This window comes from Maylandia zebra, linkage group LG16 (assembly GCF_041146795.1).
Source record: "Maylandia zebra isolate NMK-2024a linkage group LG16, Mzebra_GT3a, whole genome shotgun sequence".
NCBI classification, from domain to species: Eukaryota; Metazoa; Chordata; class Actinopteri; order Cichliformes; family Cichlidae; genus Maylandia; species Maylandia zebra.
Window position 1 is genome coordinate 5047614 of NC_135182.1, and position 12449 is coordinate 5060062.

At 42.6% G+C, this 12449-nt stretch overlaps 1 protein-coding gene across 1 annotated transcript in view; it reads left to right on the top strand.

Moving 5' to 3' along the window:
• The window catches only part of pdia5 (protein disulfide isomerase family A, member 5), a 79976-nt gene that overhangs the window by 45994 nt on the left and 21533 nt on the right, over nucleotides 1–12449 (top strand). Inside the window, exons 10-11 of the mRNA XM_004568970.3 lie at nucleotides 3103–3174; nucleotides 5197–5333. Coding sequence (XP_004569027.1) covers nucleotides 3103–3174; nucleotides 5197–5333 — 209 coding nt within the window. The remainder of the gene's footprint in view (nucleotides 1–3102; nucleotides 3175–5196; nucleotides 5334–12449) is intronic.

Genomic DNA, 12449 nt, shown 5'->3' on the forward strand with positions numbered 1-12449 from the left:
CTCATGATAAGATGGTTTTGGTTTGTGAATCATGGAAAAACTTCTTTTGTAGAGTCCGAGAATAAAAATGTGGAGCCAGAAAATTAGCATAACGGGTCCACTTAAAGCTAATATTCAAGCATAACAGAGAAATGTTGCGTTGCCTACTTTGTCTTAATAAAAAAAGTGAACTGAGTAACTTAAGGTTTCTTTGGACAATTTCGACAGGGCTTATTTAGTTAATGTGAGATTGTAGTTACCTGTCATTGGAAGGCTTATGATCCCGAAAGTCATTTGCGTATGTAGTAGAGAAGATCTATGACTTTCAAGGGTCATTTGGACTTTAAGCGCTGCTCAAGGGCCAAGTAAAATATTATTAGGCAGAATTTTTAAGCACAAACTCTGATTGCCTAATTCACCGGCTTGCCCTGTAACAATGCACTGCACTGTAACAGTAAGTGAGTAAAGTTTAGCTCTTAAACTGGACAGCCCTTCATTATTTCAGCCTCCCTGTCTTCACAAACACGGCCCTCTGATGTGAAGCGAGCCGTTGCATTGTTTCACACAGCGCCGTTGTCTATGCAAAGACTGCCTCTGGTCCTAATAAAGGCAGCGTTTTAAATTATTAAAATGGTCGACTAAGTAAATGCTTTTAATATGCTGTAGCAGAGTTTTTTTTGTTATCTTTAACAACACCTTAAGGCCACATGTGACATTGATTTAGCACTCTCTTTTAGGTGTTGGAGAAATGTATGCTGCTGGCAATCTGATAACTTCAGATTACTGCTCAGCGCTAGTGTCCAAATATGAATAGACACACAAAATCACAGCTTGCGGCCACATACGCAGCAGGAATAGAGAGTGTGACTGATAGTGTTTGTTAATGCAGACACCCCCACCCCCACCCCACCCAGCTGGAGCCTCTCTGCACTGTCCACATATTTACAGTGTTGTTAACTAAGTGCTCCCACGCTGTTCTCTGCTTGTTTTGGGGTTTTTTTAAAAATATGTTTGCATTTTTTTTTTTTGTTGCAATGCAATAGACACCTGGAAGGAAAAGCAGCGAAATTATGTCATGCAGCGAAGGTCAGCTGGGGATCAAGCCCGTAGGCATCGCTGTTTTGTGGGGCACGCCCTAAATATGAGGCTACTGGGGTGCCACCGTGCTCTGCTTCTTTATGTCTCCTGCACTGGCTTTATCATCCTTATTTCCACATTAAACACTCTCTCATTCCAGTCTGGCCTTTTAATTAGACCGGGACTGATTAAGTGCTTGTGTGTGTGTGTGTGTGTGTGTGTGTGTGTGTGTGTGTGTGTGTGTGTGTGTGTGCTCTTGCCTTCTTCCTGTTTGTGTGCACTTCTTTCTATCTCGTGTGTGTACTGTGTGTATGCAGGTACACGGGCATGACCAGCACACTTGTGTGTAGCTGAGCCGGAGCCAGTCCGTTAGCTGCGAGTGCATTAGTGTCAGCACACGGCTAGCTAACGACCATCCGAGCCCATTGGCTTCAGTAATGAGCCCCTCACTGATAAACAGCAGCTAATCACTGCAGGGTAAATCAGCATCAGCACCGTCGGAGTTATCTCTCCATTGCACCCGTTTGCAAGACCAAGTTTTCAAGGTCTTTTAGGTTTTCAGTTACACAGATTAAGAAAGCTTACTCCCCCAGAGTTACAGCACACCTCAAGTTCCTGTCGAATATTCAAACAAAAACCTGGAAGTCTTTCGGCTCCTTTGTCCTTGCCGCGTCCTTTTATGGAAATGCTAGAGACTGTTGGCTAAATTACATTTATTTAAAATTTCCTCTCTTTCTACAAGGTTTCGGTGTACTTTACAGCAGCAGAGATAAAGCAAGTGAATATAGAGTCGGTCATAAATCTCGCTGATTGAATTCCAAGCAGCCACTCTGTGCCGCAGAAGTCGGGTTACTTAAGATGCGAGTTTTAAGCTCCAAATCCACAGAGCGTAATCATGTATCACCTTTTAATAGTGTCCGCTCTGTATTTGGGGAGCTGTAACTGCAGTCGTCACCACCTTCTGTGTTTTCAAAATCACCCTGCCCAGAGCCAGTAACTACCCACATTGATCCTTCGACATTGGGCTGAGCCGCCATGTCCGCTTCCCAGCCTTGGTTTAGTCACGGTGAATGCAGTAGATAAACTCATTGCTATGAAGAAAATCTGCTTAGGTTTTGAATCTGTCTTTCAGACTGTGAGGCTGAAGAGAGGCCTCGAGCTCATTTCAAATGCATTACGTCGGGTCACTTGCATTCCTTATGTGCACTTTTTAAGCTGAACTTCAAGACAGAGAAAAGAAATTTCAATCTTGTTAAAATTTTTGTCAGAGGCGCAGCTCTCTAAAACATCTGGCTTTGAACTGGTTGCGAAAGGCCCGACTCAGCTCTTTGTCAGAGACACTCGGTGCCATCATAACTGTTTTTTTTTAAGATCCTGTCGCACATGACCTGGATTACTGCGACACGACTTTTTCAGTCCTGACTGAGATGTTGTTTCAGCCTCATCTAACAAGAACTGCTGATCAAAAGATGCATCCCAGAAAATAAGTCTTTGTTTTCATTTTGACTCAGTTTTAGCTTGAAAAACATCCAAAAACATCCAAAAGTTCAGTATTTGTTCGTTTTTTTAAAAGAAAAACCTTTGCAAGTTTTATATGTCAGTTTCTTTCCAAATAACTGAAACCAGCACTTATTGAGGCATTATTATCAAAGTAATACCGCATGCATAGAATCAATAAATCTGATATAAACCGCTTAAAAGATTTGCAGACTTTGCCTTAAAATAAGGTTTTTTCCTCCATCTCATAAGTCCAAAAGCAAAGCATACTGAACACACTGACCATTAGTATTGAGCTGAGCTTTAAGAACTGCTGGTGATGATTTTTAGAAGGCATGTTTTTAGAAGGCATGTTTTGGGTGGGGTGTGTTTTTAAAATTAAATGCAGTAATGTTGCTGTAATGCAAGTTGTTATGTTTACAAAAAGCATCAAATCACAGACGTCTTTGGCAGTGGTTTTCAAACTCACATTGCCAAGTCGTCATTCTGCCCGTTGCTGAAGTCTGCTTTCAGAGACGATCTGGTTTTCATGCTCCTTTTGTCTCTTAGGAAGGGGAAGTTCCTTCACCACTACGAGAACTACGGCGCCACAGCCAAGGACATCGCAGACTGGTTGAAGAAGTAAGTATGGTCCCTGTCACTTCATCTACTGACGATTTTAAGTAGGACCAAGCAGAGGCTTGAAGACGCCCGGAGGAGTTTTAACTAATAAAAACGACACGATGAAGCTTCTGAACTCAAGTCTACCTTCTGCCTCTAACAAGTACCCCCCCACCACAAGCACACAAACACATCTTAAATGTCAGGCATCACCCTTTCCTTTTGCTGTGCTCTTTCTCACAAACGCTCTCCTCTCTGCTCACCCTGACTCACCTTGCCACAGTGTCATCAATCTACACCTGCTCCGTTCCTGTCTCATTTTTCTTTCTCACCTTGGCTCACACTCTGCCCGTAACCCCTCCGTCTCTTACTGGCAGGAAAGTCGCAACTGTCCACAGGCCTGCAGCCAGAGGGCATAGAGCAAGGCTTTCACAGCTATCGCAGGAAACGGAGCGAGACAGGCAGGGGATGTACTCCGTGTGCCTCTGGGCTCTTATTAGCCCAGAGGCAGAACTCACCATCTCCACTCCTAGACTTTGACTAACTTGTTTATTTAGGACTCAGAGACTGATTTAAAAGCAGTGAGCCAGCTGGCTAAAAAGTCTAATTGCAGCTTATATTTGAGTAAAAAGTTTCTGTTACCTGAATATGCACGAAATGACTGAATTAATATATTAAATCTAATTAATTTTAAACTAATCATGTCCTTAAATGTGCTGCACACAACCACCACAGCACGTAGAAGCTAGTCTCCAGGCGCTTCACATAATAAAAGTAAGAGTTTACAGTATTTTAGGGAAGCAGAGTGTGTAAGCACTTGGTGACAGTGGGGAGGAAATCTTTTTAACTCGAGCAGAAGCAGGCTCCAGGAGAGAGTCTGTCTGCCTTCACCAGCGTAGCTGATTTTCACAGGAATATGTTCCATATGGTTTAAAAAAAAAAGAAAGAAAGAAAGTGGAAAAAGCCTCTCCTGCAAGCACCATTACATTTGCAGTTTTTCGTGTCATACTTTTTTTTTCTTTTTCTTCATCTGAGATGCTGCACGAAAACGGGAAAAAAGGGGTTTTTGAAGTAAACAGTGCTCAGAGATTTTTCCAGAAGAGTCTATTGTCCTCTTCCTGTAGCACTTTTAGCCGCTGATTTATTTTTCTTTTCTCATTTATCAGTCAAACTTCACATCCTAAATGTTAATGTTGTCATTTTGTTCAGATTCAGCTGTCTCCGATTTTTTTTTTAATACCCACCTCAGTAGCTTTCTGCGCTCTTTTCTCACTGGACTGAGAAATGCCCTTTGCTGTTTGCACTGACGGGATTCCTACACCTGCCGTAATGAATACAAGTATTCTGGGGGTTGCAGTCAGAAGCTGTACTGAAGCTACTCTGTTGAATTAGTGAAGCCCCTTCCTTTTGTACGCTCCGCTTTAGTCTCTTGACCTCAGCTTGGTGCGCAGTCTGAATTTGTTCATTGAAAGTGTAGTGTCAAGAATAAAAAAGTGGACACAGAAGGAGAGGTAAGAGTTGGTATCCTTGGCGATTATATCTGAGCAGCAAAAGATGTCGTCTGATAAATCTTAAGTGTTATCACTCCCTGATAAACCTTGATCCAGAGCTTTTTATATATCACAGCTGTGTATTAGATAGTTGACGTTGCTGGAGGGTTGTTTTTAGCACTCGGTTTTCACTGTTCTGGTGTTGTTAAATATATCAGCCTCGCTGGCTTCAGTGCACTGGCTCAGGCCAGAGCGTGTAACGATGAGGAAATGCGGCAGAGGAGGGCCGTGTATAACAGTGAGTGTTTATGCTGTAGCCACTCGTTCTTGGAACTGGAGCAGTGTGCTCCACCACACCCACAAAGGTGGGGCTGCTTTTGTCCAGATGTGTGTGCGCGTGTGCGCTTTTGTGACATACTGGGTGGAGTGTGGGCTGCAGCTGTGTCTGATTATATTTAATTTTTCTTTACACAGATTACACATAAGCTGGACTGTCTCTGCTTTTCAGTCTCACCTCTGTTGCCCTTGTTGTCCCCCCCCCTTCCTGTTTTAGTCCTCAGCCCCCCCAGCCGAAGACCCCTGAAGTCCCCTGGTCAGAGACAGACTCTGCGGTCTTCCACCTGTCCGATGAGTCCTTTGACAGCTTCCTGGAGGAACATCCTGCTGCCCTGGTCATGTTTTACGCCCCTTGTGAGTAAAAGAGCACGGTCTATATTTATCAACTGCTACACGTAAAATATTGTTATGTAAATGATGCACTTTTCCCCCCACTAAGAGCCGTTTTAAATTTAAGCGAGGTCCAGAGTTCTTTTAAACTGGTTGAGGGGGATGTAATCGCTCGTGTTACAACTGGGGGGTTCGTAAAAGTTACTTCAGCACTCGCACTCAGTGAAGCACTTTTTCTTTCTTTTTGGTGCTTTCTTTCACTCAGTGTTTGATCAGTATTGGACCAACAGTTGATTATAGCGTTTATACGATGGCAAAACGTTTTTGTTTGTTTGTTGCTGTTTTTTTTGGCCCAAGCCAGAACCCAAAGAAGTTAAATATTTCACACTTTTAGCCGTCGGGAAGATAGATCCGCCTCGCTTCGAGCTGGTGTGTTAGGGCAGCTGTCTCTCACTTGCTGCAGAGATGCACCCTGGGTATAGACAGAGTGGCAGAGGGAATTAACCGTTAAGCACTGCGGTTACACTCGACTACCTTCAATTCTGACGATACGCTTTGCCAGGAAAGTTTTTCGCTTGTAAAGGGCAAACATGAGCAGTCTGTCAAAACATCTAGCAAAAAGTCCAACGGACACAAAGGCACAGTTGTCAGAGGGCTAGCTTGCGTTTCCTTTCTCGTTGCTATAGTTACTGTAGGATGTGTATGCTAAACAGCCCAGAGCAGCCCACACCTTGTTTACTGTGGGCGATCGTGGCTCAAGAGTTGGGAGTTCGCCTTGTAATCGGAAGGTTGCCGGTTCGAGCCCCGGCTTGGACAGTCTCGGTCGTTGTGTCCTTGGGCAAGACACTTCACCCGTTGCCTACTGGTGGTGGTGGTTAGAGGGCCCGGTGGCGCCAGTGTCCGGCAGCCTCGCCTCTGTCAGTGCGCCCCAGGGTGGCTGTGGCTACAATGTAGCTTGCCATCACCAGTGTGTGAATGTGTGCGTGAATGGGTGGATGACTGGATATGTAAAGCGCTTTGGGGTCCTTAGGGACTAGTAAAGCGCTATATAAATACAGGCCATTTACCATTTTACTGATTTTACAAACGTAGGTTAACGATTAAAAATAACCACAATAAGTAATCTAAGTTGAAGTAATCTAACGAAAGTAATCTTCCTGCGCAGTAAGGTCAGACGCGCAGATTTAATCTGCCCTGACAAACAGCTAACTCCCATTCTCACTGTTTCTCATGAAAATGTAACAAAATATCAACACTTGGGAGAAAGAGCATACATATGGACACATTCCACATTTGACATTAAGGAAAATAAGAAGCTTTGTAAAGCGTGTGGATTTTAACATTTTATAGTTTAGTCTACTATAATCGTTTCATAGTTATGCGGTGGCTCTGAGAGGCTAAACGGACTGCAAATTAAGAAAACACCAGCAATAAGAAAATGCTGCGAAAGCACACAAAACACAACGGAAATGAGAAAAACGGAAACAGGAGAAAAAAAAACCAAAAACAGAAATAGGAAAAAACATATTTCCAAAAGCACAAGGGAATTGTTTCTGGGGAGACAATAACCTGACGGACCAGTTGCAGGAACCAAAATATGCTAAGAATTGCGCTGGGAGACAGTGAAGTGGAGGATCTATCATTTTTGTGAGGAAAGAACAGATGAGAGGTCAGTGTGTTAGCCTGACTATTAGCCTAAAAATCCAGTAGTATATGAATCATGAGATTAAAACACACTTACCTAGCATGTTTTGGTTCCTGGAACTGGTCCGTCAGGTTATTGTCTCCCCCTTTTGCAGTGTTTTTCTTATTGCTGGTGTTTTCTTAAGTTGCAATCCGTTTGGCCTCTCAGGGCCACCGTATACTTAGTTGATTAAAACTGAAGTAATTCAAACTGAAACTAAATGACATTTTACACTAAAGCCTCAGTCCAAGCTAACTCTGCACTCATAGTCGCTTAAAGTCACTGAATGTCATTGACTTTCTCTAGTCTTGGGTCGCCCCGTTCCTGCTAGCTGTTAGCTGCTTTCTTTATGGTTTCCCTTTATGGGGGTTTGTTAAAGTACTGAATTGATAAAAATGATACGAGTCAGAGTAGAAGAACCAGTAAAATCTTCACAAAATCCCAATCTCAGTGGAAACTAGTAACATTTGTAGGAAGGGTCGTTGTTGAGGCTGTTATTGAATGTGGTCCCATGAAAAGATGGAGTTTAGGTTCAAAATCACTTACAAAGCCCATGATGGTCGTAGTGAAGGAATCGTTAATGTAATCAAGTCAGATAATGCAGCACATGTGGTACTTGTATATATTAATACAAGGAGCGAATGATTTCAGCAGCCTGTCAGAGGAGCTCCTCATTCCTTCCTGCACTGGATAACATTGTGCTCTCGCACGTCCTCTTGGGTCGAACTGTTGTTTAGTCACATAAGTAACATCACTGTTTGACTGTCATGCTCAGTATTAACAATCAGCTGGATAAAGTAACCGAAGGCCGATTGAAAAATGGAAAACAAACTCAAAGACAAAGCGGCTGCAGTAAGTTTCGCTCTTTTGCCCAGCTCGCTCGCACACAAGCTCATCTTCGCAAACCAACACTTCATTGTTTCCATGTGGCTGACATAAGCCTGCTTGTCATCTTTATTCACGCAACATACTTCTGTTGTTACACAGAACTTTGTAAACATGCCAGTTTTCTGTTCAGTAGCTTAGATCCCAGATTGCTTTGCTTTTGTGAAGCCCTCCTGCGTGTGAGGGGGAGGCCAAAAATAGCTTTTGTAATCAGTAAATGTATCACACACACTTTTTCTTTTTTTTTAAATAATGGAAATTTATTCAATTTGATTTGACTGTTTTTGACCTTTGTTTTTTTTTTTTTTAGCTACCTGTATGCTTTGGATCACATCACCACCTCCTGCTGTTTACCCCTGTACTCTCTTTCTTCTCTGTAGCTGCTGCCCTCCCTCTGTGCTCATTTTAGACTCGCCTCTGTTAAAATAAACTAATCAGTATAAATAGGATCCTTTAAAGTTAGCTTTAACTATAACAAGGATTCATTGCTTTCACATTAGATCTGATACTTGCTGCAGAGCTTCATACCGCCTGGTTGCTGGGAGCACTGCACTCAGTCCAAAGGGCAAACAGGAGCCCCAGCTGTGATTAAAAACATATCCGTGATACTAACACTGCGGGTGGACCCATTCCCTGCTAAAACTCAGTAATATTTTGCAATACTAAACCCTGTATGTAAATTAACTCTAGCAGTTTCACTAAAGAACTATTGATGCACATGAGTATAGACAAAAAGCATTTGCATTGCACTGCAGCTGCAAACCTTGAATATGGACACTTACTGTGCAAGTCTGGGTTCGAGATGGCGTTTACAACTAAACTGCTTGATTGCTTTGATCCTGGCTTTGATCTCTTTAATGCTTTTAAATGTGTACATTCCCACAGACACACTCCATACTTTTGTAGTAGTTTTTAGTTTTCCCAGAAGAGTGTAAACTGTCAAAACTATAGAAAACAGGGATCAGTTCAAAATGAGTTGCCATTAAAGATGTTAATATAGTTTTCTCAATTGTGTAATTTAGATAAGGGTTAATGCAAAGCACAAGTGTCAACACAAGCTGTGTATGAGGTATGATCATACAGGTCATATGTAATTATTCCAGGACTCCAAACATTAAAATGGAAGCAGTCCTACAGTCCTGAGACTTCCTGTGTGGCTGTTTGGATCATTCCTTTCTGTCTACCTACACATGCGCCAATACTGGATAACTCCAGTGTTTCAAAACAGTGGAAGCTAGATTTGGAGAGCAAAACGGGTGATAAGTGAAAAAGTGTTTTGTGTGTGCTGTATTTTGGCATGCACCACAGTTCACGTTCCCTTTCCCTAAACCCTTGAGGTTACAGGAAAATATGGTGTTGACAGCGTCATCCTGGGGGATGAATTCACAGAGCATAATTAACAAAATTAGGAAAAAACAAGGTGCATATGGACCCTGCAGGCTCTATTGTTGTGTCTTTGGCTTGTAGCCAGAGACAAAGCCCTCATATAAATATATATATTTAAATATATATAAATAAAAGTTGATTTCTCCTTTATCCATCGATTTTCTCCCATTTGTCTGGGACAAGGAGGTAGTAGCCTAAGCAGAGAGGCCCAAATCTCCCTCTGCCAGCAGAGAGATTTCATCTTTCCAGTGTTTCTTGGGTCATCCCAGGTCTTTGCTGGCTTGGAACATCTCGCCCAGGAGATGCCCAAAAGCCATCCTAGTTTCAGCTGGCTCCTTTCGATGTGGAGGAGTAGCGGGTCCATTCTTTGTCCCTCGAGATGACTGAACTATTCATCCCATCTCCAAGAAGAAAGCCAGGTGCTCTTCAGAAAAAACAGTTTCCACTACTTGTATCCACGATTTTAGTCTTTTGGTCACTACCCAAAGCTCGTGATCATTGCCTCAGAATTAGAGGCACTAATGCACCAGAGTGAACTCGACTCCACCACCTGTTGAAGCCAACAGAACTGAATCATCTGCAGACATGCAAGTGGTCAAAACTTAGAACCTGGTCAGACTTCATGGATAGTAGCTGGGCTTGAAATGGTCCAGAGAAACAAGAGACAATGGCATTTTTTATTTGTTTTATTGTTGTTGTTATTGTTATTTTAATGGGCAGAGTCCTGGGACTTCATTGATTATACATGTTTGACTTGAATTAATGACTTTTCAAGCAGGTTTTATTTGATTGTCAGAGAAGAACAGTTAAAATTTCCGGTTTCTGTCTTTTGCTGAGGAAGAAAGCTGAAGAGCGCAGTCTTACCTGGGTTTTTGCATTTATATTGAATTGCCTATTCAGGCTTAAAGCTGCAATAAACTCTCATAGTTTTGCTTTTATTGATATTTACTAAGGCGTCAGGCACCATGGATTACGCAACATAGATTCAGGAATTATTTTATTGTCTTTAGTTTGTGGAGTTGTTTAAGTAAGAAAATGCTTTTTCTTTTTTTTCCTTTTTTTTTTTTTTTTTACCCTGAGTGTGCATAACAGCGCTGAAAGCAGACTAATCCTCCCTCTCCAGATGTGGTGTCACAGCTTCACAGATGCTTGTGCTGCACTTGACTCACCCTGTGGACATCAGCCAGTCACCCACACACACTCCAATCAAGGGCAGTCAGCTGAAACAAGTGGCATCAAACATTTTCAGCGCGCACACGCGCACATACCTGTGACACATCAAATGCATATCTCACACCGTGACAAAACATTTATTACACACAATTACACAATCGCTCTCTCACACACACACACACACACAGCATTGGAGCTTCGGTGCAGTTTCTTAATGGCCCTGCTGTCAGAGTGAGATTAATGGCCTCCCAAACACCACCATCAGCTTTCATTCTTGTCCACCTTTCTCACCGTCCTCTGTACGGTGCACAGCAGGGGAGCGAAACCTCCAAACGAACCCTCTGTTTCCCAGAGCCGGCCTCATTACGTCCCCGGACCAAAAACAAACATTGCTCATTGTTGTTTGTTCAGATTGTTGTTCCAGCTGATATAGCTGTAAATGACGTGATAATGTTTGGTCCCAGACGATTGGGCTTTGGCTGGCTTAACGGGTGGTTCAGAAGCCAGGGTGTTCATTTTTTTGACTCTGATCTCTTCACCCCCACATACACTCTGAATCAGCAATATTTCTGTGTTTTCCTGTAAGCTCCCGCCCTCCCCTACACACACACACACTTGCACACGCCCTCCCCTACACACACACCGACCGTGGCCCTTATGCACCACTTTTTCCCAAATGCCGAGCAGGGATGACGCAGAGCACAGGACGGACGTTTGCTTTTGTCTCTTACTCATCGCTTTGAAGGGTCAGACAAAGTCCTTGTAGTCACTCTGGTTCTCTGGTAAGCCTCAAAACAATCTGCATGATCACACACTACAGTCACTCAGTTGAAAGAGAAGCAGCTTTTCTATCCCACAAGGCATATCACACTTGATTTATAGCTTGCGCCAGTGCTGCATTGTATATTGAAGAAAGAAATTCCTGAACTGTTATGACAAGGGCAATTTAACAGGTTTGGAAAAGCACCAAGTTTGTTTCATGCATCTGTGCACAACAGCACTGAGCACATTCACACAAGCGCTCATCCCTGATCAAACGGCATATTCATAAGATCTTAAGACAAAGCGTCTTGTACACTGGGCGATAAATTACTGTGTTATATATATTTAAAAGTTGGTTGTTTTTTTGTTTTTGTTTTTTTATTGTTTTTAAATCTACAAATAAAATGTTTGCTAGTCACTCACTGCTCATGCAACATTAAATGTACCGCTTACATCAAACACGGTTTATTTACAGCAAGCTATACGCTGCAAATTGTGTCTTCTGCTTCTCGATGAAAAAAGGGTTTTTGGTAAAACTGAGATTTGTTGTGATTTATAACGAGGGGTTGATGATCTACTGAAAGTTTCCAGAAGCCTGATCACAGATTGGCTCTAATGACGTTTTTGTTTTAAAACTTGTAACTTTTATTGCATTTAACATATCAGCCATGCTACAGTGTTTTAGTCCAGGACGTTTTTGGAAGGTATTCCCTCCCACTCGTTGCCAGATTTGATCTCATCAGCCACAACATATTGCCAAAACATTATAACTAAGCTCACATAGCTTTGTGGTTCTGTTTTTCTCATGTGGGTAATCTTTTTTCCCCCCCCATTGCCACGGCTTCCTTTTGTAATAGATTTTGCCATATTTTCTCCCATCTAATCGTCAGTCCAGGGAAAGATGTACCTTTATAGCCCTTATGCAACACTTGTTCCAAATCCCGAGCAGGAACAACGCACTTGTGTTCTTCCTCTCTGTATACAGCCATTTCATTTGGTGCACCTGCTCAACTGCCTGTCAGCCAATTACATGGCAGCATCTGTGTGTTTAGACATGCTGAAATGAAGTGGCTGAAGTTCAAACTGAGCATCAGAAAAGAAGAAAAGGGTGATTCAACCTCTTAAGCCCAAACGCCTAACCGATCTCCTGCCTTTTGCCCCTGTATCTGGGAGCGTTGGGGCTCAAGAGGTTAAGTGATTGTAAATGAGGCTGTTGGTGCCAGCTTGAAGCAGATGGGCTACAGCAGCAG